This window comes from Hyperolius riggenbachi, chromosome 3, assembly GCF_040937935.1.
Source record: "Hyperolius riggenbachi isolate aHypRig1 chromosome 3, aHypRig1.pri, whole genome shotgun sequence".
In the NCBI taxonomy this organism is placed as follows: domain Eukaryota; kingdom Metazoa; phylum Chordata; class Amphibia; order Anura; family Hyperoliidae; genus Hyperolius; species Hyperolius riggenbachi.
Window position 1 is genome coordinate 183,317,063 of NC_090648.1, and position 27,206 is coordinate 183,344,268.

The window sequence follows — 27,206 nt, forward strand, 5'->3', positions numbered from 1 at the left end:
TCCTTCCGGAAGCTTGGAGGAAGTACTTGGAGGCTGGGTGAGATCACAATGATTGTGCTGCCCATCGGAGAGCAGCGGATCATTGCGGGGCTTAGATCAACGAACGGGAATGGATTTTCCCGTTCATTGATCTCCGGGCGAGCGGGCGGCGGCGTGTTTACTAGCGGCGGGCGGCGTGTTTACAAGCGGGAGCGCGGGCAGCGGCGGGAGTGCGTAAAGTACGGATTTCTCTGTCCCTGGGGGTTACAGGATGGAAAAAGGGACGGAGAAATCCGTACGGGCGGGGGTAAAGTGATTAATACAAAAAAAGAAAAAAAAATTACAATAAAAAACAAAAACATAAATAGTTGCCTAAGGGTCTGAACTTTTTAAATATACATGTCAAAGGAGTATATTAATATATATTTTTTAAATTATGGGCTTCAGTGTTCACCCCAGAATTTCTAACCAGCCGGGTGGCATGAAAAAGTAGCCGGGTGGGGAAGTAAGGTCACGTTGGGTGGAGTTGGAGGGTGATGCTGGGTGCCACTACTAGGTAGGGAGGGGCAGGGTGGATCGTGTTGGGTGCTACTTGGTAGGGACGAGTGTAGGTGGATCATGCTGGGTGCTTTCGAATGAGGAAGTGGGTAAGGAGGAATCACACTGGGAACTACTGATGGGGAGTTACACTGGATGATTTTGCATGCACACAAGCTTGTTGCTTGTCTATGTGCTAAACAGCATGTACTACAGGGGGGGGGGGGGGGGGACGACGACAAAGGACTGGGAAAGAAAAAACAAGGAGGAAAGTGTGTGAGAGACAAAAGTAAATGTATGAGAGGGAGAGACAGACTAAAGGTAGAAGAAAAAAAATATGTATACCAGTGTGGAAAAGAAAGGAGGGGGGGGGGGGGGGGGCAATAACAAAAAAAAACCAATGTGTAGGTCAGAGAGGAGAGGATTGCAGCACTACCATCTAAATATGAATGTAATACAAGTAAGAATGCAGCACTCTCACAGCTCTTACTTGCACAGCACACTGCAGGAGGTCTGCAGACAGGTTTACATCAATGTAACATCTCCGAGCAGAGCAGTTGGGGGAAGGACAGCAATATAGTAGTTGTAAAAATGTCTGTCTCCTCTCCTCCCAGCAAAGTGCATCTGAAAGGGGGCATGCCATAGAGGTGACGCTACACCAGGCACAGCAACAGAGGCAGCTAATGGCTATCAGTCACCACCTTACCAGGGATTAACAGATAACCATCTGCCCTGCAATGCTGTCTCCTCGGCATGAGCGAGCGCTGCTCCACACTTCCCTGTGCTATGACTTCTGACCTGCAAGGCTGGAGGTGAGGCTGGAACACATGCTGGGAACTTTGCTTCGATGTGAAGACTGGCTGGAGGAGGAGAGCCTGTGGTCTGCACTAGTCACGCAGATTGGGATTCACTAGCTACAGCTCCTTTGAAGTTCCCGCGGTGCCTGTAACTTCAGTTACCAGACTCTCCCCGCCCCTCTACATCACGGAGATGCAGGAGCTGAGAGGAGAGCAGAGATAGTGTAAGTGACAGCGGCTGGCTCCAATACACAGCCGCTGCTCACTGCATTGAATGTGGAGGAAGAAAATCTGATACACGCTGTAACCACAGGTGGGCGGGAAACTGAGACTAGCCGGGCGCTCCGCCCGGGTAATAGGCTCTGGGGAGAACACTGGGCTTGTAAATAGTGATGGACGCAAATTGAATAAATGCACCTTTATTTCCAAATGAAATATCGGCGCCATACATTGTGATAGGGACATAATTTAAATGGTGTAATAAGCGGGACAAATAAAATACATAGGTTTTAATTACGGTAGCATGTATTAATTTCAAACTATAATGGCCAAAAACTGAGAAATAATGATTTTTTTTCCATTTCTTAAGATTCCTGTTAAGCAAAATGAATCACCCAAAGAAAGCCTAATTGGTGGCGGAAAAAAACAAGATTATAGATCAATTCATTGTGATGAGTAATGATGAAGTTATTAGCAAATGAATGGGAGGTGAAAATTGCTCAGATACAAAAAATAAACAACCCTGTAGGCTGAAGGGGTTAAACACAAACACTGGTACACATGACAAAAGGGTGCCCCGGGCTCTGCCACCAGCCGGGACCCCCAAACCCACATTCACGACACCAGGGTGGGGGGGGGGTGTACAGGTGACCCTGGGTGCTCCCACCACCAGGGGATCCACCCACACTGCCTCTAAATGCTGAATGCAAAACACAAGCGACCTTGTGAGTGAATCCCCTGGTGGTGGAAGCACCAGGGCTCACCTGTACTCCCCCTCTTGGTCTCGCATGTGTGTTTGGGGGTCCCGGGTGGTGGCAGAGACTGGGGCCCCTTCTGTCATGTGCACCAGTGCTTGAGCAACTTCCAGTATGCAGATGCAGGTTAGTGTAGGGATCAGTCATGAGAGGTTTACCTACACATGATGCCCCTGCTGGTCACATAGTCTACGATTACATGCAACATAACTCTCTCTCCTGTTTTTTGCTGGACCTATACAGCTCCAGCTAGATTTGGTACTACAGACACGGATGTATATAATTACACTTGACTGGCTGATGAGCTGTCTGTGGACCGATAGAAAATGGCAGTGTGCTGGCTGGGAGTGAGCATTTGCTTCATTTTTTGTTTCAAGTGATTCAATTAGGACTGGTTCCCACTTTCAAGTATAACATACTGTTTGCCGTGGCGCAGCAAAACTAACCCAATTGATCCAATGCAGACCAATGAGTCTGCTTCCACTTGCATTAAAAAAACAGATCCATTTCCTGCTTTTTGGCAAACGAAACTCAAAAGTCCCGACCTGCTGCATTTTTCCAGATCAGCAGATGCATTTCCCATAGAGACCTATGGTGAAAACCTATCCACTCTGGATGTGAATATGACAAGAACTGAACTGGTCCGTTTCACACTAAATGTACCTTAGTGTTTTAGATGTGGGGAGGTGAGGATTAAAGGGAACCTTAGGTAACAGGGATATGGAGGTGGACATATGTATTTGCTTTTAAACAATGCAAGTTGCCTGGCTGTCCTGCTCATCCTCTGCTTCTAATACTTTTAGTCATAGACCCTGAACAAGCATGCAGATCAGATGTTTCAAACTGAAGTCTTACTGGATTACCCACCTTACCCAATTACCCATTTCAGGTCTGTGATTCAGATACTACTGATACCAGCACAATCAGAAGAACTGTCAGGCAACTGCGAAGAAACTAAAAAGGAAATAAATACGGCAGCCTCCGTATCCCCCTCACCTCAGGCTCCCTTTCATGTGAAAATTACGGGCAGATGAGCACTAAATGTGTCACTTGTTTCACTCACACTCATCTCCCAATGGTGCATTAGCATTTTTATTTATTTATTTTCTCCAAAAAACAAAACAAAAACATTTCAATAGCATTAAAAAAATGGCATAGCCCCCTTTACCCAAGCCGCTTTAACCCCTTCTCCCCATGCAGTTAACTTTTGTGTGTGTGCAGGGCCGGCCCGTCACTTTTTGCCGCCTGAGCCCAAGCTGCTGCCGCCGCCCCCCCTCTCCCCCCGCTCCGGCTCCCCCCTCCATTATAGCGCCCCCCCCCCCCCCCCCTCCTAACAGCGCTCAGGGCGACGGCACGCCCCGCACAGCCCTAGAAACGGGCATGAATTTACTCTTGAAATGGCTGCATAAATGCTAGGAAATAAATAACAAAATAACTAGAGGCCTGGTGCAATTTTAGGAAATAAGAGTCTTCCATCTCCCCTGCAATCACACACACAGGGCCGGCCCGCTCATGAGGCGGGGTGAAACATTTGCCTCAGGCGGCAAACTTCAAAGGGCGGCACCCGCCCGGGGGGGGCGGCCGCCGAGCCGGAGGGGTAGCGGGCAGGTCGGGGGTATTGTGCCTCGCCTGGGTCCCCCGATCTGCGCTCCCCTCCAGCCTGTAATTAGTAAGCTGCTGCCAGATCGTAAGAGGCACGGGCGGGGAGGACTCACCTTTTCCGCGTTCCATCGTGCGCTCCATTGACGTCACTTCCTGCATTGCCGTCCACTTACAATACAGTGGGCGGCGATGCAGGAAGTGACGTCAGTGGAGCGCTCGCTGGAACGCGGAAAAGGTGAGTCCTCCCCGCCCGTGCCTCTTACGATCTGGCAGCAGCTTACTAATTACAGGCTGGAGGGGAGCGCAGATCGGGGGACCCAGGCGAGGGAGGGGGGGTCCGACCCCCCTCCCCACCGCTAGGCACAATACCCCCGACCTGCCCGCTACCCCTCCGGCTCGGCGGCCGGCCCCCCCGGGCGGGTGCCGCCCTTTGAAGTTTGCCGCCTGAGGCAAATGTTTCACCCCGCCTGGAAGACTCTTATTTCCTAAAATTGCACCAGGCCTCTAGTTATTTTGTTATTTATTTCCTAGCATTTATGCAGCCATTTCAACATTCATGCCCGTTTCTAGGGCTGTGCGGGGCGTGCCGTCGCCCTGAGCGCTGTTAGGAGGGGGGGGGGGCGCTATAATGGAGGGGGGAGCCGGAGCCCCGACCTCTCCCTCCCCTCCTCTCCCGGGCCGCCCTCCGTGCTCCCCCCTAAGCTGTAGAGTGAGCAGGAAGCGCTGGATACAAATCACCTCCCTACGTTCCTCTCGCCGCGCTCTGACCGCTGGTCTTCTCTCTGCATACACGCTGATACACACGCTGCTTCCTGTTTAGCCAGCAGCAGCGTGTGTATCAGCGTGTATGCACAGAGGAAAAGACTGGCGGCGAGAGAGCAGCAATTGGAACGCAGGCAGGTGAGTTGTATCCACCGCTTCATGCTCACTCTACATCTGAGGGGGGAGCACGGAGGGCAGCCCGGGAGAGGAGGGGAAGGGAGGGAGAGCTCGGGCTGCCCTCCCCGTTGCTCCGGCTTCCCCCTCCATTATGGCGGGCAGCTACCTATCTAACCTATACTGGGGGGCAGCTACCTAATGTCACCTATACTTGGGGGCACCTACCTAATCTAACCTATACTGGGGGGCACCTATCTAATCTAGCCTATACTGGGGGGCAGCTACCTAATCTAACCTATACAGGGGGGCACCTACCTAATCTAACCTATACTGGGGGGCAGCTATCTAATCTAACCTATACTGGGGGGCACCTACCTAATCTTGCCTATACTGGGGGGCAGCTACCTAATCTAACCTATACTGGGGGGCAGCTACCTAATCTAACCTATACTGGGGGGCAGCTACCTAATCTAACCTATACTGGGGGCACCTATCTAATCTAGCCTATACTGGGGGGCACCTATCTAATCTAGCCTATACTGGGGGGCAGCTACCTAATCTAACCTATACTGGGGGGCACCTACCTAATCTAACCTATACTGGGGGGCACCTACCTAATCTAACCTATGCTGGGGGGGCACCTACCTAATCTAACCTATACTGGGGGGCACCTACCTAATCTAGCCTATACTGGGGGTCAGCTACCTAATCTAGCCTATACTGGGGGGCAGCTACCTAATCTAACCTATACTGGGGGGCACCTACCTATCTAACCTATACTGAGGGGCAGCTACCTATCTAACCTATACTGGGGGGCAGCTACCTATCTAACCTATACTGGGGGGCAGCTACCTATCTTACCTGTATTGGGGGCACCTACCTACCTAGCTAGCCTATACAGGTGGCAACTATACTGGCTACCTATATTGGAGGCACCTACCTAACTAACCTATACTGGGGGCACCTACCTATCTAACCTATGCTGGGGGCAACTATTCTGGCTACCTATATTAGAGGCACCCAGCTAGCTAACCTGTACTGGGGCACCTACCTATCTAATTTATACCGGGGGCGTCTGCCTATCTAACCTATTCTGGGGGCAACTATACTGGCTACCTATACTTGAGGCACCTACCTGGCTAACCTATACCGGGGGCAACTATATTGGCTCACCTATGCCTGGTTACCTATGCTGGGGTACCTATTCTTGGCTATCTATACTGAGGGGACCTATACTAAGTGCAACTAGACTTAGCTAACCTATACTGCGGGCACCCATACCTTGCTCTGCGGAGGGGGGGGGGGGCGCAATTTTTACACCCTCGCCCTGGGTGCATTTTAGCCTAGAAACTGCACTGAGTAAATGGAACTATTCACATCTCTGTTTTGGTACAAACAAGAAAGAAAATGACTAAATAAGTTACGCTGATGCAGTGAAGCAGTAATGAACCAATCCAGCAGCTTCCACAGCCAATACCATTATGTCAGTTGCCACCGGATTCATCTTGCCCTTTACAATGTAGCTATCACAGCAGTATGTTGTTCTGCAGAGATAAGTTGTCAGAAAACAATAAAAGTATGTCTGAATCTAGCATTGGGAAGCAGCAATGTGTTTCTCATCTTAACATGAAACTAGGGTGGTTTACATGAGTTATCCAAAGCCTTGCTTTTAAATCAAGCAAAAATGTATAACAAAATAGCATGTAGAATAGATGCCATACTGTCTTATGTTTATGCTCATCATCAGCCATCTGCAGAAAGTTATCCTCTTCAAATCTGCTGTAATTACTGCAGTCTTCTACAATATGCAGATGACTAGAGAAATTAGTTTACATTTTTCATTTTTGCGCCCCCATTAAAGAGTTCCCTCATAGTGCCTTTATTTATAGTGTCCTCTCACTTATAGCACTCCATTTTGTGCCTGCCTTATAGTGCCCTTATACTGTATATATATTAGTATAATGTCCATCATATTTCTACCCACTACAGTGATCACCTTATAGGGTCCCCAATTTATATTGTCACAAAGGTGTCTAGCATACCTAATCCTTGTCACAAATACTCCCTTTTTGCCTGATGAAGCAGGCTGCGTCTAGCAAAACGCAGCGCATCCTGGTTTTTTTTTTTAAATAATGCTGGGAATACATGGTTCATTTTTGAGCCATTTAGATGGCTCGATAGATAATTTCCAACATGACTGATCTCCAGTTCGATCGTTTCCCCTTTCCTTCCACTACAGAGAGCATCTTTAAAAGCCCGAGTGGGGTTGGGTCTAATCTCCCCACCTACTATTACAGTGGTTGCTTTGGAGGCAACCCCGTCTTGTGAGTATATATTTTCACAGGTCACATATCATACGTGTATTAATATACTACACTATACTGGGCTCTTGGTTGTCTTTTTCTTTAAACCTTACGGGAAATAACTTTTTCAGAGGTGTTACGAAACCTCTTTTTTTTTAGCTATAAAACACTTCCACAAACCTGTGTTGTGAGGTTAGCAATTGTAAAAGGCATAAGCTCAAAATTCTGATCTTTAAAGTAAACCAGAGATGAGATAATGAAAATATTTGATACTTACCTAAGGCTTTCTCCAGCCCCATAAGCATGTCTGAGTCCCTTTGCCGTCCTCCCGCAGTCTGCTGTTCAGTCACATTCAGCCCCGGTAACTGGCGTCCTGGACCTCCTGCGCATGCGTAGAAGATCCCCAGACTGACGCAACTGAGCTAGTTACTGGGGCTGATTGAGGCTGAACAGCAGACCGCAGGAGGATGGCGGGGAACTCAGATGTGCTTATGGGGCCGGAAGAAGCCCCGGGTAAGTATCAAACCTTTTAATCATCCCATCTCTGGTACACTTTAATGGGACAAGACATCCATCCCCACCCCCTAATCCTCTCACACAAACATACCTGTTATCCCTATTAAACACTTGACCCTAATTTGGCATTTAAATTAACTGATAATTGTACTGGCTCACCTATTTTTTCCACACCCACACATGAAGCTTTGGATCATTTTCTGTAATAAATAACAATATACATACAGAGTCTCATATTTGGTGGGTTCTTCATATCTAGCTTTACTATTTGTGTGAAAAAAGATCATGTTAAATCATGAAATATGGAGAAATTGTGACAATTCAAAAAGGGTTCATGAACTTTGAACCACTACTGTATGTACTTATTTCTTTAGTATCTTACTGTGGTATACTTGTTCCATACTGGTAATTGCCACCACCCCATCACTGATTGGACAGGTTTTACAGTTCAGTGGGATGTAAAAGTTTGGGCAACCTTGTTAATCGTCATGATTTTCCTGTATAAATCGTTGGTTGTTACAATAAAAAATGTCACTTAAATATATCATATAGGAGACACACACAGTGATATTTGAGAAGTGAAATGAAGTTTATTGGTTTTACAGAAAGTGTATAATTGTTTAAACAAAATTAGGCAGGTGCATTGACAAGGTTGCCCAAACTTTTGCATCCCACTGTGTGTGTGTGTGTGTGTGTGTGTGTGTGTGTGTGTGTGTGTGTGTGTGTGTGTGTGTGTGTGTGTGTGTGTGTGTGTGTGTGTGTGTGTGTGTGTGTGTGTGTGTGTGTGTGTGTGTGTGTGTGTGTGTGTGTGTGTGTGTGTGTGTGTGTGTGTGTGTGTGTGTGTGTGTGTGTGTGTGTGTGTGTGTGTGTGTGTGTATATATATATATATATATATATATATATATATATATATATATATATATATATATATGATATAATTGACTGTGTCCATACAGTCAAACACTCCAATCCATATTGATTTACACAAGTGCCAAAGTATGAACAGGCTCAAGAAGGATTCACTTTGTGGTTAACCACAGGATCATTATTTTCCTCTATTTAGCCCATTTATACCCAAGAAAGGCCAGCACTGACTCGATAGGCAGCAAACAAAAGAAACAGTTAGTCACTTTCTTAGGCTGGTGCCAAAAGCTGCAGATACTAATGTCAAGGTTTCATCATTTCATCAAACAAGAAGCCAAGAGCATTTTTTATCTCTAGATTTGTGAAAACTTACAGACAGATGTCCACCAGCTGATCCAGTTCGCTGCAGCTGCATTCATACATGTCTCTGCAGCTCACGTGACTCTGGTTCATGAGGTCTCCCAGCAGCTGGACTGCATTGGCAGGTGCCTCATCACAGACCTTCTTGAAGGCTAGAACTCTGGCTGCTTCACTATATACATGCATAGCTCTCTGGTACAGCTTGAAGGTGGAAACTAGAAGGGAAACCAACAGAGCACATATGGAAACGTCAGTCATGGACACTGATTAGTGTAATAAAATGACGTAATCTCTATAGCTCGTATTTAAACAGGCACTTATTACTGCATACCAAAACTAACATGGACTAGCCTGCCAACTGTATGTCTCTAATTCCAACAAATGTACCGCTCGCCTAGAAGGAGATTCCACAGCACTATCCAGTTACATAAATGAATATGGGGAAATCTCCCACAGGATAGAAGACTGGTCAATCGCTCCCACCCAGAGATAAAGGCACACTAATTGCTTATGCTTTTATTTCACATAAAACCCTATTTCAGGCACTTTTTAATAACCGCATATCATGAAAATATGATTATTTTATTAAGTGCATTTAAGAAACCATATTGCAATAAATTGCTATACAAAAATGAATCTTTATTTTAGGTTGCAAGTCTTCAGTGGCTGCAGGTTATGCATCATCGAGAGCCTGCTCCCTCACACTTTTCTCTGGAGGGGGAGGGGGGTGTAAGGAGAAAGAGAGCTGCAGTATGTTTATGCAGCACTCTACTTGACTTCTAACAGCATTTTCTATCTCTATGGGCTCTTTCACACTAGAGGCTGCGGTAGAAAAGGCTAAAACTCTGCCTTTTGCTTAACGCCAATACACAGCGTTTTCAACGCGTTTTACAGCTCATATGAAAACGTCCTTTTTTTTTTAAAATAAGTCAACAAGTCAGCTGTAAAACGCTTTGAAAACGCTGTAGTTGGCATTTTCCATTGACTATCATTGAAACGCGAAAAGCCAACTTCGGCTGTAAACAGCTTTGAAAAAGGTCAGAGGAGCTTCAAAACGCAACGCCCAAAAAAGCCGCTTTAAGCCTCTTGCACACTGCATGCATTTCCGATTTTTAATCGGTTTTTACCTCCGATTCCGATTTTTAATCTGCGTTTTTTGATCCGTTTTTCTGTTGAATGTATTCAGGGAAAATCGGAATTGAAAATCGGAATCGGAAACGGAATCAGAATCAGAATACGGATTTGCAGTGTGCAGGGAGCCTTAGGTGTGAAAGGTAAAATGAAAGTCTATGGACTTTTATTTTACCTTGGAAAACACCAACTATGGTCTTGGCTGTAAAACGCCGAAACTAGACTCTGGTGTGAAAGACAGACCCGTTTCTAGGGGCCGTGCAGCCGTGCGGCAGCCCTGAGCGCAGATGGAGAGAGGGTGCTGCTTGACCTCTCCCTCCCTATCCCCAGCGATTGCAGAGTAATTAGCCCAGGGAAGTACTGTATACAGCTACTCACCCAGGGGTGGACTGGCCAGGGGGGAAGGGGGGCAATCTCCCCCCAGGCCGCCTTTCATACAGTGATTTAGGACAGGTCTGCTGTATTCAGGTTTGTTGTAAAGCAATGTGAAACACTAGACTAGCTGATAAAAGTACAGCTGGAGGGCAGGCAAGCTGGTAAATATGCACAGCATGATGCAGAGCTTGCCTGCAGGGTCTGTGGGAAAACATCTGTCTGGTCTCTCCCCTATGTTATAATGACTACATGTGTGGATAAGGTGTTAAACAAGTTGAAAAGTTTTTGACAGTCCCTAGACTCCAGGAGTGCTGCTTTCTGACTTGTGTGAGAGACTGGCAGGGACAGGAGTCAAATTACAGGCAAGTAGCCTCTGTGTGAAGTGGGACTGCAATTCTGATAAGCTCTCTGCTCCTTCTCTGTCTCTCTCCACTCCACCTCTCTCTGGGCTAGTGCACGCCAAAATCACAATAGCAATCGCTAGCAATTTGTGAGTGTGATTTTGTGAAGCGATTTTCAGAGCGATTTTTTAATGAATCGCTCCAAAAAATGCTTCATGCAGTGTGTTTGCGATTTTGAAAATATCACAACGCTGCTGTGAGAACACCGTCATAGGGTAACAATAGCCAATCGCTTTTCAAATCACTATCGATTTGAAAAACGCTCAGACACACTGTTGGTAGGCACCAGCTCTCCCTCATTCACCTTTGTTCCCGCCCTTCCCCTAAGTGCTGGGTGTCTATCTTCTTGTCATACAGGAAAGCTAAGTAAGGCTGCTTTCACAGTGGGACGTTAGATTTCCACGTTACAGCAGCCCGCAGAACAACTCACAGCAATGAAAAATCAAGGGGCTGTTCACAGTGCACACGTTGCGTTGGAGTATAACGCTGCACGTTAAATGAAAGTGCAGCATGCTGTGCGTTACACTCATAGTTAGCTGCGTTAGACTGTTTGCACATGCTCAGTAATGTTTTTTTTTTTTAAATTTGACGCATGCACCGTTTTTGTTCTATCAGTATGGAACGAAAACGGCGCAACAAGAGACTCATAACGTGGCTCTTTATAACGTCCAACTTCAACACCACCATGCGTTGCGTTAGGGGCACGTTGTGCCACCTTAACGTAGCTCCAAACGCAACGTCCTAATGTGAAAGCAGCCTAAAAGTGCAATCCTGGTGAGGGAGTGAGAACTGTTATGGAAGGAGGGATACCGAAACTTTGCAAATTAGCATTAAAGAGGCAGGGATCACGGTGCCAGCAGGAATATCAGTAAGGATGTGTCTGGTAAAGGGGGAGGGGATATCAGAGGTGGAAGAGGGGCATATTTTAGGGTTAGTAGAGATGATGGCGAAGGGGAGGACACAAGTGGGGGGGGGGGGGGGGGGAAGGAATGAGCTTTGGGGAATTAAGGTGGCCATACATCTGTTGACTCGACAGTCGATCAACCAACCGTCTTGATGTTATCGAATCGGATAAAAATTTTGGGTGGAAATTGGTTGAATGTATCAATGTGAGATGTTGGGAAATCTCAACCCAATGTGGTTGTCAGGTGCGATAATCACGGCATGCAATAACCACAAATGATAGACACGGCGTAAACCCTGGCCGTTGTCCCTCAAAATGTATTATGTGCCCCCCCCCCCTTCATGCCTGTACTTTACCTGTCACGCTGTTCCTAGAGTGTTCTTTCTGTATTTCTGCATTGACGCTCCACGTGACTACTGGCATATACGACATGGGGTGCGTGTGTGATGTCATTTGGGCTGGGGCTGCCATGATAGTGGGCCTCTAGTTTGTGTTTCCCCCCCCAGGCCAAAAGGTCCCAGTCCTCCCCTGTACTCACCTCCCTGGTTCCAATCGTCGCTGGTCTCCTCTCTGCATAGCCGCTGATACACACGCTGCTTCCGGTTTAGCAAAAAGCAGTGTGTGTATCACGTCTATGCAGAGAGGAGAAGACCGGAGGCGAGTGAGCAGCGATTGGAACCAGGGAGGTGAGTAGCTGTATACAGCGCTTCCCTGCGCTAATTACTCTGTAGTCCGAGGGGGGAGCATGGAGGGTGGGGGAAGCTACCTATCTAAACTATACTGGGGGCACCTACCTATATAACCCATACTGGGGGCACCTACCTACCTAACTCATACTGGAGAAACCTACCTGCCTAGCCTATACTGGGGGAAGCTACCTATCTAAACTATACTGGGGGAACCTACCTGTCTAACCTATACTGGGGTCACCTACCTATCCTTCCTATCACTCTAAAATGAAAGCTTGTAGGGGCAGAGCTCTCTCCCTTTTGTTTCTTGTAATGTGCTGTGTGCCTTAAGTGTACCTGTCATGGGAGAAAAAGTTCTAATTTACTTACCTGGGGCTTCTTCTAGCCCCACAAAGCCTTACAGGCCTCTGAATTTCCTCCTGTTGCGTTCCATGTGCAGTAGCCCGTGACTGGCAACCTTTCAGAGCGTCACAGCTGATTAACGGAGTGCAATGGTAGAAAAACCAAGGGGCCTGTAAGGCTTCATGGGGCTGGAAGCCCTAGGTAAGTAAATTAGAACCTTTTCTCTCTTGCCGGGTTTACTTTAAGACACTTTATGTTAGTCATTGTGACATTTTGTCTGGCAACTCCATATTATGTATTAGAAAATAAATATCCATATCCCTCTAGCTTCAGTTGTCTTTTAAGCCAGGGGGCGGGAACGACAGGGGGCGGGAATTCACCTGTAATGGACACAGGCCCATTGACTTGTATTGTCATGCAAATCTGCATGCGGAAATTGCATGCAGACTGGCGCTGGTGGAAATGGGCCCTAGTCTAGATCTGATTGTATGTATGGAAGTGTTGTTCCGGATGAGCCTATCCCACTCCTCCTTATTATCAAGCCAGCTCCCACATGTGACAAATCTCAATGAGAAAAGAAAACACATTTTTCTCCGCAGCGGCCAGGAGCGCAGAAGTACCGTTAGACTGTACTGACAAAAGACCACATGCCTCATGTGTATGTCTATATGTATAAATGGAATTTTATCTTGCCCATATATCAGCACATCTGGATTCTACAGAGTTTCAAACATTACAGCATGTTTGCAAAGGTTGAAAATATTCTGTGAAGCAATATAAATTGCCTAACATACAAACCCAGAGCAGCCCCCTGAACTGTAGAACAGCATACAGTATACTGTAAACTCCAGTATCAGAACAGTTCATTTTTGAAGGTCATGTCTTTTGTCTGTGTATACAGGCAAGTGATGGTGCTGGATTCATTTCCAGCTCTTCCTGATATGGACTCCTGGTGACAAAAGGACAATGTGGAAGTGGCAGGTGATGCCAAGCTAGCTGTTTCACAAGTACAGCTGTGGAGCCGTAGCCAGGTTGCACTGGCCTCAGCACACACAGAAAAATGTCTTTGGGGGTAGAAGGAAATAGCTGCAGCAATCAATTATGTTGAAATGTCTTTAACAAAAATTACAGGCTGAATGGTGGAAAAAAAAGGCCAGAATTACATATGTTTCTGGTTATTTCAACTGCTGAGCCTCCTATCACATTTGCAGAAACAGTGAAGGAAAATTCTTCCAAGGTCCTGTTATTTAAATCAGAGGACACAGACTAGGAGTTAATGTAATCACATATTTATAAACAGTTAGCGCTTATGTGCAAAACCCACACGCTAGAATATTAATTGTAGGACTGCGTCATGGTCCATCGGCTGTAAAATGTGCATTAGATAACCAGAAATAACCTTTTAAACTGTTGTACCATATAGTATACAATAGATCTTTCCAGTGCTTGGAATGCAATAATTATTTGCATGCCTCACAACATTCTGAAATAAGAAAGAGCAACACATTTAAGACTCACCCCTGCCACACCTCTTATCAGGATCCCTCCAAACTCCTCATCCATGCCCCCGTCATTTCCCCCCTTGACTATTGCAACTTCCCTTCCCTCCTCCCACTGTTGCGCCTCCACAACTTCCCTCTATAAATCCCTCCACTGGTTTCCAATCCACTTCAGGATCATCTGTAAAATTCTTGGACTACAAATCAGTGCAGATGACCTGCAGACCTACATCTCTGAACCAGTCCACAGGCACATACCTGTCCCCTCTTGCACTTTCCACTCCCAAGGGCAACAGCAAGATTTCCCTAGAGCTGCCCCAATGTCCTTTTCTTCCTCACTTAACCACTTAAGGACTGCAGTGTTAAACCCCCCCTAGTGACCAGGCCATTTTTAACAAGATAGGCCACTGCAGCTTTAAGGGCTTGCTGCAGGGCCGTACAACTCAGCGCACAAGTGATTCCCCCCTTTTCTCCTCACCAACACAGTTTTCTGTTGGTGGGGTCTGATCCCTCCTGCCTTGTTTATTCTTTTATTTTCAAATACATTTTTTTTTAAATTCCCTCTCCCTCCCTCTGCCAGCCAATCAGTGTGATGGGCTGTCATATAGGCTTCAACCTATGACAGCAGATCACTTCCCTGCCTAAAGAGGGGACAGCCGTGTCACACGGGTGTTCCCAGTACAGCGCTGCCGTAAATTACAGCTCTATACATAGTAAATAGATGGCGATTTCGCCGTCTAACAGTCGGGAGACTGATGACGGAGTAGAGCATAGTCATTCCAGCGGGGATTCGCATACATCGGTACATGCGATCCCCTGCTATCGTTGCCCGCAGCCATTGGAGTGGAGTGGAGTGGTCCTGGGGCTGCCGCGCTGCTCACTAGGCCTGAATAATAAATTGAATTTAAACCAAAATCGTGATCAGGAAGATCACGATTATGGAATCTTCAATCCGGAAATTGACGCCATTTCTACATGGGGGAAGTTTAAAGAAGCAACTTCAAATCCCTCTCCCCCCCCCCTCCCCAAAGTCCGGGTGGTTGCGGGAGGCAGCATCGGACTTACCTTCTGCACTAGTCCAACGCTGTCTGTCTCCTCTATCACCGTTTGCCAGCTCTTGTGCACGGCATGCTTCCGGGTTTCTTATGTTACATGACATACAGATAGTATGGTGTGCATTAGAGCCTGCAGGAGGCAAAGTGGAGAGATGGGCATCGCTGGACTTGTGCTGGAAGGTATGTACAGCACTGCCGCAGCTTGGGGGACAGAGGGGGCACAGAGGGAGACCCAGAGGGGGCACAGAGAGAAGCAGTGGGACAAAGAGGCACAGAGGTGGAACAAAGCTTGATCTGAAGGAAATCATGAATCAAATGAAAATTGCGATTTTGGAAAGAAATCTCTGCATTCAATTTTTTTCCTAAAATCGTTCAGGCCTATTGCTCACGCCAATCAGCGTGGAGCAGTTGCAAAGAGGTTAAACGTGCTTTGCAATCATGTGACAAATACCTGTGCTTTTAATGATGATTAGAGGCAGGGATCGTTGCAGCCAGCTGAGAGCCTCTTGGTGTGTGTGTGTGTGTGTGTGTGTGTGTGTGTGTGTGTGTGTGTGTGTGTGTGTGTGTGTGTGTGTGTGTGTGTGTGTGTGTGTGTGTGTATTGTTTGTATAATATCAAAATGGAAAACTTTCAAGCTGCATGAATGTACATAAAATTAGCATGCATCAACTTAGAATTATTTGCATCTCTCCATCCCTAGGTGGAAATGTGCAGGACTATGGAGCCCCAACAGCTACCATAGGAATATAACATGGAACTGCAAGACATATGAGGGACCAAAACAGAGATCTGAGTGGACCTTATGAGTAATTAGCTGGGGTTGGGACTACAATACAGCTATTCAGGTGCAGCCTTATTTAATGAATACGATATAATCTCACTAATATTATAAATACGAAACTTTGGATGTTTGTTACTCAATCATGCAACAATGGCTGAACGGATTTGAATGACATTTGGCACACACATAGTACATTACCTGGAATAACATAGGATACTTTTTATCCCCATAACCAAAAATGGGTGGAGACAAATACAAATTTCACGGTTTCAGGGTGGAGCCTACAAAAGCCAATCAAAATTCACCTATTGATTTTCAAGGGGAATAATAAATTGCTGCCATTCTTGCAATGTTAATGGCACAAGCCTCAAACCTGGTACAGTTAGTCATTGGGTGACTGGGGTTTAAATTCAGAAAATGGGGTGGAGCCACAGCCAATCAGATTTGTTTCATTTCAAAGACTGCAAAGCTCACAAACTAGGTCATTGAGTAATTGAGTAATTGTGTGTTAGGGTTAGAAAAAGAGGGCGGAGCCAACAGCAGCCAAATACATACCTGGGCAACGCCAGGCTATCAGCTGGTAGTATATATAATATTACATATTTAATTGTTCATAAAAAGGAGAAAAACAGCAAAACATGCATTTTTCTTAATTCTGCCTAAAAATGATATTACTACTTCAGTACCAGCGGTCTCTGGCCCCTTAAGGACCAGAGACCACTGGTACAAAAATCCGGGCGACTCACCTACTAGGTTGGACCACCAGTATGAATGGTCAATTGCGCTTGTGGGGCATTCACAGGCTCCCCTCGCCTATTCACCGAGCTCCACTCCAGCTGCAGTCATCACAGATACCAGTATCCCAACATGGTATATATTCCAGTGTTTGCCTCAAAAAATATGAACACTCCTCATTGCGCAATAACGTTTAAAACCACTTAAAATTTATTCAAATGTTACAGATGTGAAGGAATAGAGGAAGGGAATTCCCGGAGAATACCTTCCCAACCTCAGTATATTCCACAAAAGCCCACTTACCAACCTCAAAAACCTGTATACAAAAAAAAAAACACCTAAAAAAAGAATGCCAGCCTTATACCCCACGTGATTACCAACCCACATACCCCCAATATGTGCCCAATAGGAGAGGAGGGTACCAGTAGGGGAGGGGACAAAGGGGGAGACGAGAGGAAAACAGGCCTCGTGTCTCTTGGCAAACGCAGGTGCCCCTCTATAATAGATATGATACACTTAGGAACGAACATAACTACAGGCCCCCGCCCAATTACAACCAACATGGGTACGAGGGGGGGCATCCAGATGTATGACACCCCAACACGGGACAGAAAGAGAAGACCAGAAGAGGAAGACGGGGAGGCAGAAAGCTACAAAAGAAGAAGGTTCTAAAAGGAGAGGGTATTTTTAATCTGAGTGGAGTCCCACTACAGGATAGTGAGGTTTAACTCCTAGACCAGGGATTAAAATATGCCCCCAAAAATAACCTTAAAGAGTATCTGTATTGTTAAAATCGCACAAAAGTAAACATACCAGTGCGTTCGGGGACATCTATTACCCTCTGTCACAATTTCGCCGCTCCCCGCCGCATTAAAAGTGGTTAAAAACAGTTTTGAAAAGTTTGTTTATAAACAAACAAAATGGCCACCAAAACAGGAAGTAGGTTGATGTACAGTATGTCCACACATAGAAAATACATCCATACACAAGCAGGCTGTATACACCCTTCCTTTTGAATCTCAAGAGATCATTTGTGTGTTTCTTTCCCCCTGCATCTCTCATGCACTGAAGTTTCAGGCTGCTCTTTTCTTCCTGCAAACAGCTTTGCCCTTGTCTGAATTTCCTCAGTATGTGAAAGCCCAGCCAGCTCAGAGGACGATTTATCCAGCTTGTAAAAAATAAGAGAGCAGAGAGAAGCTGCACTAATCTAAATATCACACAGGCAGTGTGCAGAGAGGGGCCTGAAAGGGGGAGTTCATAGCAGAACCACAACTCTGAAGAACTTGGCAGCCTTCCAGACACAGGCTGACAAGTCTGACAGGGGAAAGATACATTGATTTATTACAGAGACAGTGATAGTATAAAGTGCTGCAGTAAGCCAGAACACATTAGAATAGCTTTTGGAACTTGTAGGATGATAAAAAACAGGATGCAATTTTTGTTACGGAGTCTCTTTAATAAGTTTCAAACTTACATAGACCTGCAAAGATTTACCAGAAAACTAAACATAAAAAAACATTTTTCCAATAAAGAAGGACCTCATAGCAGGGCCAACAGTATATCTAATTATCAATACACCAAACTTCGAAACCACTCTACTTTTAATCCACAAGATTTTTGGAATTATAAATCCATAGAAGTTTTTAAAAAAACTAGTGGAAAAAGATATCAGGAAGATTCAGGTGGGGAAGGAAGCAGAGGAGGTAAAAATCGCCAAAGAGTTGTTTGAGAAAAGATCTTGTAATACGACCCGCCGATAAGGGGGGAGGGGTGGTGGTTCTAAATAAGGCCCAATACCAAAGAACTTTGAACAACTTGATACAGGACCCCAAAACTTACACAAAATTATAGGGGGACCCTACCAAAAAATATCTGGAAGAATTGAGAGAAATGGTCAAGGAGGGTTTATATGGGGAGATGATCATGGGTGCAGAGCTAGATTTCCTGATACCCTCGGCACCCAAAATTCCAATTGTGTACCAAGTCCCAAAAGTGCACAAGGACAAAATAGACCCACTGGGTCGACCTATAATTAATGGTCTGGGATCGGTCACACATCATTTGGGAATATATCTCAATGAATTTCTCCAGCCTTTGGTACATACACTTCCATAAGTCATAACAGACACTAAACATATGATACAAAAAATAGAAGGTGTTCAGGTGAATCCAGAGACGGTGCTGGTGACAGCTGATGTATCAGCACTGTATACGAACATACCACATGAAATGGCACTGGAGGCGGTTAAATATTATGTGGAGAAAGCTGGTATAATACCAAACGATCAAATGGACTTTTTGATGGGATTACTTAAATTTGCACTAGAAAGAAATTATTTTTGGCACGCAGAAGAATTCTTTTTACACCTAGGGTAGATCTGATGTTTTCTGGCAAAAGGAGGGCTTCTACCCTTGCAGAAATTGCGTAGGGTGTAGAGAAGCAAATTGAACTAAAACACTGAAAGTCACATCAATTTCAAATGGGATTGAAAAAAAGATCAGGTAGAATATAACATGCAACACCATGGGGGTTGTATACCTCCTATGGTGTACATGTGGTATACAATACGTGGGACGTACTAAACGAACCATGCAAGAGAGAATAGGAGAACACGTAAGAAATATAAAAAATGGAGTGAAGGGACAGAGTGTCTCCGCCCACTTTAAGTGGAAACATGGTCAGGATCCAGCAAACCTATATTTTTGATGACTAGAGAAAGTGCAAAACTCATGGAGGAGGAGGGAATTATATAAGTATTTTATCACAGAAAGAAACCAAATAAATCTATGAATTGGAAACATTGAGCCCAAAAGGTTTCAGTATGGACATAGATTTGAAATGCTTTATTGAGCAGGGATGAGAATGAATGGGAGGGAGGAGAATGTGTTCCTTTTTCCTTTCTTTCAAGCTATCGCTTGCTTATCTCTCACTGGACAAGCTCTTCTCCTTTGTATCTCCTATATGATTTACATAATCTGGTGGCTATATGAATCTTTATCTCCTCTCTTAGGCTTGTTGATAATCCACTGTCCATACATACCCCAGCTTACTTTCTCACCTTCTCCTTGCTGTTTTTTCCACTTCAATCGCCCCCCCCCCCTTTTCTGACTTGGGGAGGAACTGGGTCGTTGAGGTGGGCGTTAAGCAGGGTCGGACTGGGACCCTTGGGGCCCACCAGAGAAATTTCAAGCTGGGGCCCACACATCCCACAATTGTGGTGAAAAAAAAGAGCGTGACTATGCACCGGAAGATGGGCGTGGTCATGATGTATCATGGACAGTGCCAAATGTACATGAACTTAGCAGCATTATAATTCAGAGACATTGCTGCCCAGCAAAACTTTGCATAGAGTCCCCTCCTTTAATATAAAGTAATGTCTTAAATTGTGAGCTCCTCTGAGGACAGTCAATGACACGACTATGTACTTTGTACAATGCTGCAGAAGATGTTAGTGCTATATAAATACATAATAATAATATGGTAGGACATTAGAATATGACTATGGTAGGAATAGATTGTGAGCTCCTCTGAGGACAGACAGTGACATGACTATGTACTCTGTAATGTACTGCAGAAGAGGTCAGTGCTATATAAATACATAATAATAATATGGTAGGATATTAGACTATGACTATGGTAGGATTAGAGTGTGAGCTCATCTGAGGACAGTCAGTGACATGACTACGTACTCTGTAATGTGCTGCAGGAGATGTCAGTGCTATATAAATACATAATAATAATATGGTAGGATATTAGACTATGACTATGGTAGGATTAGATTGTGAGCTCCTCTGAGGACAGACAGTGACATGACTATGAACTCTGTAATGTGCTGCAGAGGATGTCAGTGCTATATAAATACATAATAATAATATGGTAGGGCATTACACTATGACTATGGTAGGATTAGATTGTGAGCTCCTCTGAGGACAGCCAGTGACATGACTATGTACTCTGTAATGTGCTGCAGAAGATGTCAGTGCTATATAAATACATAATAATAATATGGTAGGATATTAGACTATGACTATGGTAGGATTAGATTGTGAGCTCCTCTGAGGACAGCCAGTGACATGACTATGTACTCTGTAATGTGCTGCAGAAGATGTCAGTGCTACATAAATACATAATAATAATATGGTAGGACATTACACTATGACTATGGTAGGATTAGAGTGTGAGCTCCTCTGAGGACAGACAGTGACATGACTATGTACTCTGTAATGTGCTGCAGAAGAGGTCAGTGCTATATAAATACATAATAATAATATGGTAGGATATTAGACTATACAACAAGAGGAGAGAGAGGAGAGGAGACCGGCACTGCAATCGACTTATTTATTCCATGCTGTAAAAGGTGCATACAAAAAGTCACATTCTCAGTGCAAAATAGTAGACATACCAGGTAGATGAAGCAATGTGGGTGACGGTGGGTGCTGGGCACTGTGGGCCTGACGGCCGTTTCGCGCAGACGTGCGCTTCAACGGAGGCTCTAGTGTGGGCTGGGTGCTGGCCGGGAGTTAAATACATACCGGGGTCAGCATTCGGCGTGTCCACGCCGATAGAAACCGCCCACTTCCTCCTACGGTCTCCAATCCTGTGCTGGAATGCATCTGCACTCCAGCTGGGACTTCCTGGAGGGCGGCACTTCCCTGCAGATGCATTCCAGCACAGGATTGGAGACCGTAGGAGGAAGTGGGCGGTTTCTATCGGCGTGGACACGCCGAATGCTGACCCCGGTATGTATTTAACTCCCGGCCAGCACCCAGCCCACACTAGAGCCTCCGTTGAAGCGCACGTCTGCGCGAAACGGCCGTCAGGCCCACAGTGCCCAGCACCCACCGTCACCCACATTGCTTCATCTACCTGGTATGTCTACTATTTTGCACTGAGAATGTGACTTTTTGTATGCACCTTTTACAGCATGGAATAAATAAGTCGATTGCAGTGCCGGTCTCCTCTCCTCTCTCTCCTCTTGTTGTACAGCATTACTATTTCCTATACCAGAGCACGCAATTGCAATTATGCTGTTTGAAGCATAGTGGTCCTGCCAGCTCCCCACTCAAGATTGTACACCTGCTGCAGTGCCAACCTGCACACCTTTTTTCGCTACAACTTCCTAATCACATAAATAGGTTAGAGCACACAGCATGTCTATGAGTGCTGCTTAAGACTGCGACATCCACTCAGAATCTGATACTGCAAGTTCGGACAGTGGAGATGAATCGGGAGCGGCTGCAGTAGCAACTGGCAGGACTGACGTCAAGAGCTTCTTCTAGAGCTCTTCACCATCGTCACTATCCAACAAACGGTGGGTGCTAGGGTTGCAGAGACCAGTTTGGAGAGATTGAGCGAGAAGGAGATAAAATTATTCTGGATTGTAATGGCATCACAACAATATAAGGACGATTAGATAACAGCAAGAGGTTTCAGACGGTACGTTGAACCACCTGAACATCAAGAGGACGAGGAATTCGTTAAGAGGTGGAAAATGGCCTTCCTAGAGCACGCGGCAGGACCCCAGGACACTGTCTTAGATCGATCTGGGCAGGAACATGCCAAAACGGTCAAGGAAATAGGAGCCGTTATACTCCATTACCAGGAGTTGGTGGATTGAACTCAGTATACTAAACCACTGAAGGCTAATAGGCTATGTCTCCAATGTGAATACTTATAATTTTTTTTGTGCTTGTATTTCCTCTTGTGTTTTTAACATAGTGCCACTGTACCAGTATTTATAATAATATGTATATTGTCCCTTTATCCAGGAGTTCCCTCTCCCATTCTACCTCTCCCAACTTTTTAATCATAGTAAGCGCAGCTTGTCGCTGTCCTTATTTTTAGCCACTACCTCCACTTGGCACGCCATTAATGAGTACACAGTCTGCAATATACTTAACAATTCACGTATTACGTGCACCTGATAACGGTATTCTTACACTTAAGTCACCAAGTTGCTATAATATGGTATTCATGTATGAGTTCAGTGTCAAATAGGCAGATTCCTGCCCTTAATCACCATATGTTGAATCATGTTTTATTCAATTTTCTTATTTGCACTGCCTTCTCAACATTGGCCACAAGATGGCGCACATCCGCTCTCGGATTGCCGTTTATATGCAATAGCATTCAGCAGCCACCTAATAAGTGTGGACTGCTCAGGCAACCGTAGAGGGGAAGTGCCGCCCTCCAGGAAGTCCCAGCTGGAGTGCAGATGCATTCCAGCACAGGATTGGAGACCGTAGGAGGAAGTGGGCGGTTTCTATCGGCGTGGACACGCCGAATGCTGACCCCGGTATGTATTTAACTCCCGGCCAGCACCCAGCCCGCACTAGAGCCTCCGTTGAAGCGCACGTCTGCACGAAACGGCCGTCAGGCCCACAGTGCCCAGCACCCACCGTCACCCACATTGCTTCATCTACCTGGTATGTCTACTATTTTGCACTGAGAATGTGACTTTTTGTATGCACCTTTTACAGCATGGAATAAATAAGTCGATTGCAGTGCCGGTCTCCTCTCCTCTCTCTCCTCTTGTTGTACAGCATTACTATTTCCTATACCAGAGCACGCAATTGCAACCATGCTGTTTGAAGCATAGTGGTCCTGCCAGCTCCCCACTCAAGATTGTACACCTGCTGCAGTGCCAACCTGCACGCCTTTTTTCGCTACAACTTCCTAAGGATATTAGACTATGACTATGGTAGGATTAGAGTGTGAGCTCATCTGAGGACAGTCAGTGACATGACTACGTACTCTGTAATGTGCTGCATAAGATGTCAGTGCTATATAAATACATAATAATAATATGGTAGGGCATTACACTATGACTATGGTAGGATTAGATTGTGAGCTCCTCTGAGGACAGACAGTGACATGACTATGTACTCTGTAATGTGCTGCAGAGGATGTCAGTGCTATATAAATACATAATGATAATATGGTAGGGCATTACACTATGACTATGGTAGGATTAGATTGTGAGCTCCTCTGAGGACAGTCAGTGACATGACTATGTACTCTGTAATGTGCTGCAGAAGATGTGCTATATAAACACATAATAAACTATGACTATGGTAGGATTAGATTTTAATCTTTTAGGATAATCAGCGACATTATGTACTCTGTAACGGGTTTTGGAGGACATCAGCACCACTACTTATAATACTTAAAGTGGCCATTAATGACACAATTCTCTGGATAATTTAATCATAACAGCGATCAGAAATGATTATTCAGGCCCACCAGTGGAAGGAAAGCTGCTATACAATTTGTTCAGATCAATGAAATTGATCCATTCTTTGGATCAATTCCATCATTCTGACCAAATTGGATGTAGGCTTTCCTTCCATAAGTGGACCAGGACAAACAGTCATCCAGAGAATTGTATTAATAGCCATTTTATGGTAGCCATACATCTAGTGATGATGGGCAGATTCGACCAAAAGACAAATCGCTCTCTGATCTAATCTGATTAGAGAGAGATCTGTCAGCTGCCCATACACTGCAGGCCAATTCCCAATCAACTTCAGCATGAAATCTCTTGGAAATCGGCCAAGCCAGCTGCATCCTCCACCTGTCGCTGTGTGTATGAATGTGTTTGTGTGTAATGTATAAACGTGCTGTAATGTGCATTTATGCATTAGCTGTCCTGTGTCGCGGTGGCTGTCCACCTTCCGCCTCTCTTTAATTATCGGTATAAACGCTGCTGGCATAGCGTGTGTGACGTCACATGCCAGTGTGCCGTGTGCCAGCAGCGTGTATGCAGATAATTGTAGAGAGGTGAAAGATGGACAGCCACCGCGACACAGGACAGCTAATGCATAAATGCACATTACAGCACGTTTATACATTACATACACAAACGCATTGTGGGAACAGCGTCGGGGGTTTCGTTGCGTTTTGACGCTTATCCCGATATTGCACGCCATTACCGCTGTGCACCCGATCTAGCAAGTCAGCCCTACATCTTGCAGCGTGTCCAACCAACTAATATGACCAACTGCAGCCGAGGTTGGTCGCATTGTCTGTCGGGCATGCACTTTGCGGCACCGATTTTCATCCAATTCTGATAATAATCAAATCGGATTGTCAATCGGCCACCAAGTTGCCTGATGTATGACCACCTTTACGAGTGACACAATCATAGGATGCTTTTGGAGAGGAAGATATTTGAGGGAAGGAAAGATAGAGAGAGGCAGAAAGTAGAAAGATTAGAGACTGGAAGTGGGGGGTGGGGAAGAGGAGGTAAAGGAGAGATCTTGCAAGAGAAGGGAGGAATGTAGAGTAACAGGGGGAATGAGAAATGGGAGAGAAAAGAAGGAGGGAATGGATGTTAGTGGCATAGGAGACAGCATCATCACAGCCCTGACACAGTGCATAGTAACGTCCCCCTGTCTGCTCTCCTGTCACCTTTCAGGAAGCCCAGCTCTTGCCTACTGATATTAAAGCTGTTATGTCCCAGTCCCCACACACAAGCATGCAGCAGCTTCATCCTCTGCAGTCTCAGGCTTTGGGGAGGGAGGGAGAGAGCTCCTGGACACTCACTCCGGAGGGGGTGAGTGTATCATATACATACACAGGAAGCAGCAGCATTAGAGAAACTGATACAACAAGCAGCAGCAACAGGCAGCGTGTGCAGGAATTGGACAGAATCTCTGCATGGTCTGCTGGGCACACACATCTCCCCTTCCCCCGCATAGTTAGCTACCTGCTTGCCGATCAGACAGCCTCATGCTTGACTTTCCCGGGTCCTCTCTCCAGTGCTCACTGCTCAGCCCCGCCCCTCAGTGTCACGGAGGAGAGAAGAGGAGGGGGGCTCTCCTCTGTGTATGCAGCAAAGACTGGAGGATAGCTGCTTCCCTCCCTGGCCTCTGCTGAGCAGCTCCACTAAATGTAAATCGCACGCTGGGCTGGAGCCATTGAACCTTGCCGCCCCAGCCCAGCATCACAGGGGGGGGCGGAGCAACAGAAACACACAGCTCAGCCTGAGCCTGCAGCAGCCTCTCAGCGTGACTGATCCAAACGCTGAGAGGAGAATCTTTCTGCTGCAGGCAGGGATTTGTTCACCCCAAGCTGGAGGCGGGGCCCACTGGAGATGTGGAGGCGGGGACTACCGAGCAAATCCTCGGTACTTCGGTGGGTCAGTCCGAGGCTGGCGTTAAGGTATGTCAAATGGGAGAGGAAAAAAAATCAGGAGACTAGATCTTAGTATAAATATAGTAGAAGGGGGAGGTGGATAAGATGTAGATTGGATATGAAAAGAGTCTGATAGAATCGTCCTCTGTCAATTAACATAGTGAGCTAGTCATACATAGTGCATAGATTTGCATAAATGATATGCTGAAAAAATATACAAATGTTGCTTTAGGGATGTCACAATGCTGTAGTAGTGTACAATGGATTCTATGGGTACAATGTGAACCGAGGGCTCTGCAATGCTACAGTTCACCGAGCTGACATTTCACGAGAACTTCTGGGTATCCCACATATATCCTCATTTTTATCTTTTAATCTTACTACTTTGTTGTGGTGAGATATGTGAAGCTTTTATATAAATGTTTTATAAACTTTTTGCCAGGTAGATGCAAAATTTCAATGTGCCAACAGCTGGGAGCACAACACCAAAAGCGTAACCACGCCGCTGGAGCACATTGAATAATAAAGTTTTAGTGAAAAGAGGTCACATGTTTATGTAGACCAATTAGATCTTACTGAGGCAAATTTAGATCACGCTAGACCCCGTAGCTCCGTGCCCTTGAGGAGTCATGTGTCAATGACGAAATTGATAGGGCGGAGCTACAGACGGCATGTGATGCAAGCTGGTCCGAGGAGGGGATGAACGTAGGACGCCTGCGGGAACTACGGGGAGCCAAACGGTCAGCCCGGGGGACCATGCGGGGGAGAGTCCGCGGTGCAAACTCTATGCGATTCTAACCTCAGTGGAAGTGTGAGTGTAACATTGAATACATTTTAAATGGTTTTAAACGTTATTGTGCAATGAGAAGTGTTCATATTTTTTGAGGCAAACACTGGAATGTTGGGATACTGGTATCTGTGGTGACTGCAGCTGGAGTGGAGCTCGGTGAATAGGCGAGAGGAGCCTGTGAATGCCCCACAAGTACAATTGACCATTCATACTGGTGGTCCAACCTAGTAGGTGAGTCACCCTCCACGTGGTGTTGGGGGTGAGAGTGACTTGAGATAAGCAGCGCTGGTCAAATACATATAATATCTTTGGAGGAATAAACTCGACCTGAGACTACAAGCTCAGCAGGAACCCTGTTCATTTGGGGACTTATTTGTTACATAGTGGACTAAGGGACTTTTGCATCTAGACCCCAGAAGTCCGCATGGAATCTATATGAGCTAATTTATTGTGAAGTATATCTATATCCATATCCATATCTGTAGTGCAACGCACATAGGGAGATTATTGAAGCGCTGTGTGGCAGTACATACTGCAATTGTTGTATACAAATATC

General features: G+C 45.7%; 1 protein-coding gene across 3 annotated transcripts in view; it reads right to left on the minus strand.

Annotated features, from left to right (window-relative positions):
• GALK2 (galactokinase 2) overlaps positions 1-27,206 on the minus strand; it is a 306,129-nt gene that overhangs the window by 30,223 nt on the left and 248,700 nt on the right. For all 3 annotated transcript variants that reach the window (XR_011030291.1, XR_011030292.1, XM_068275411.1), the window contains exon 9: positions 8,826-9,027. Coding sequence is in view for 1 of the 3 variants with exons in the window: in XM_068275411.1 (XP_068131512.1) it covers positions 8,826-9,027 (202 nt within the window). In the remaining 2 variants the exon portion in view is untranslated. The remainder of the gene's footprint in view (positions 1-8,825; positions 9,028-27,206) is intronic.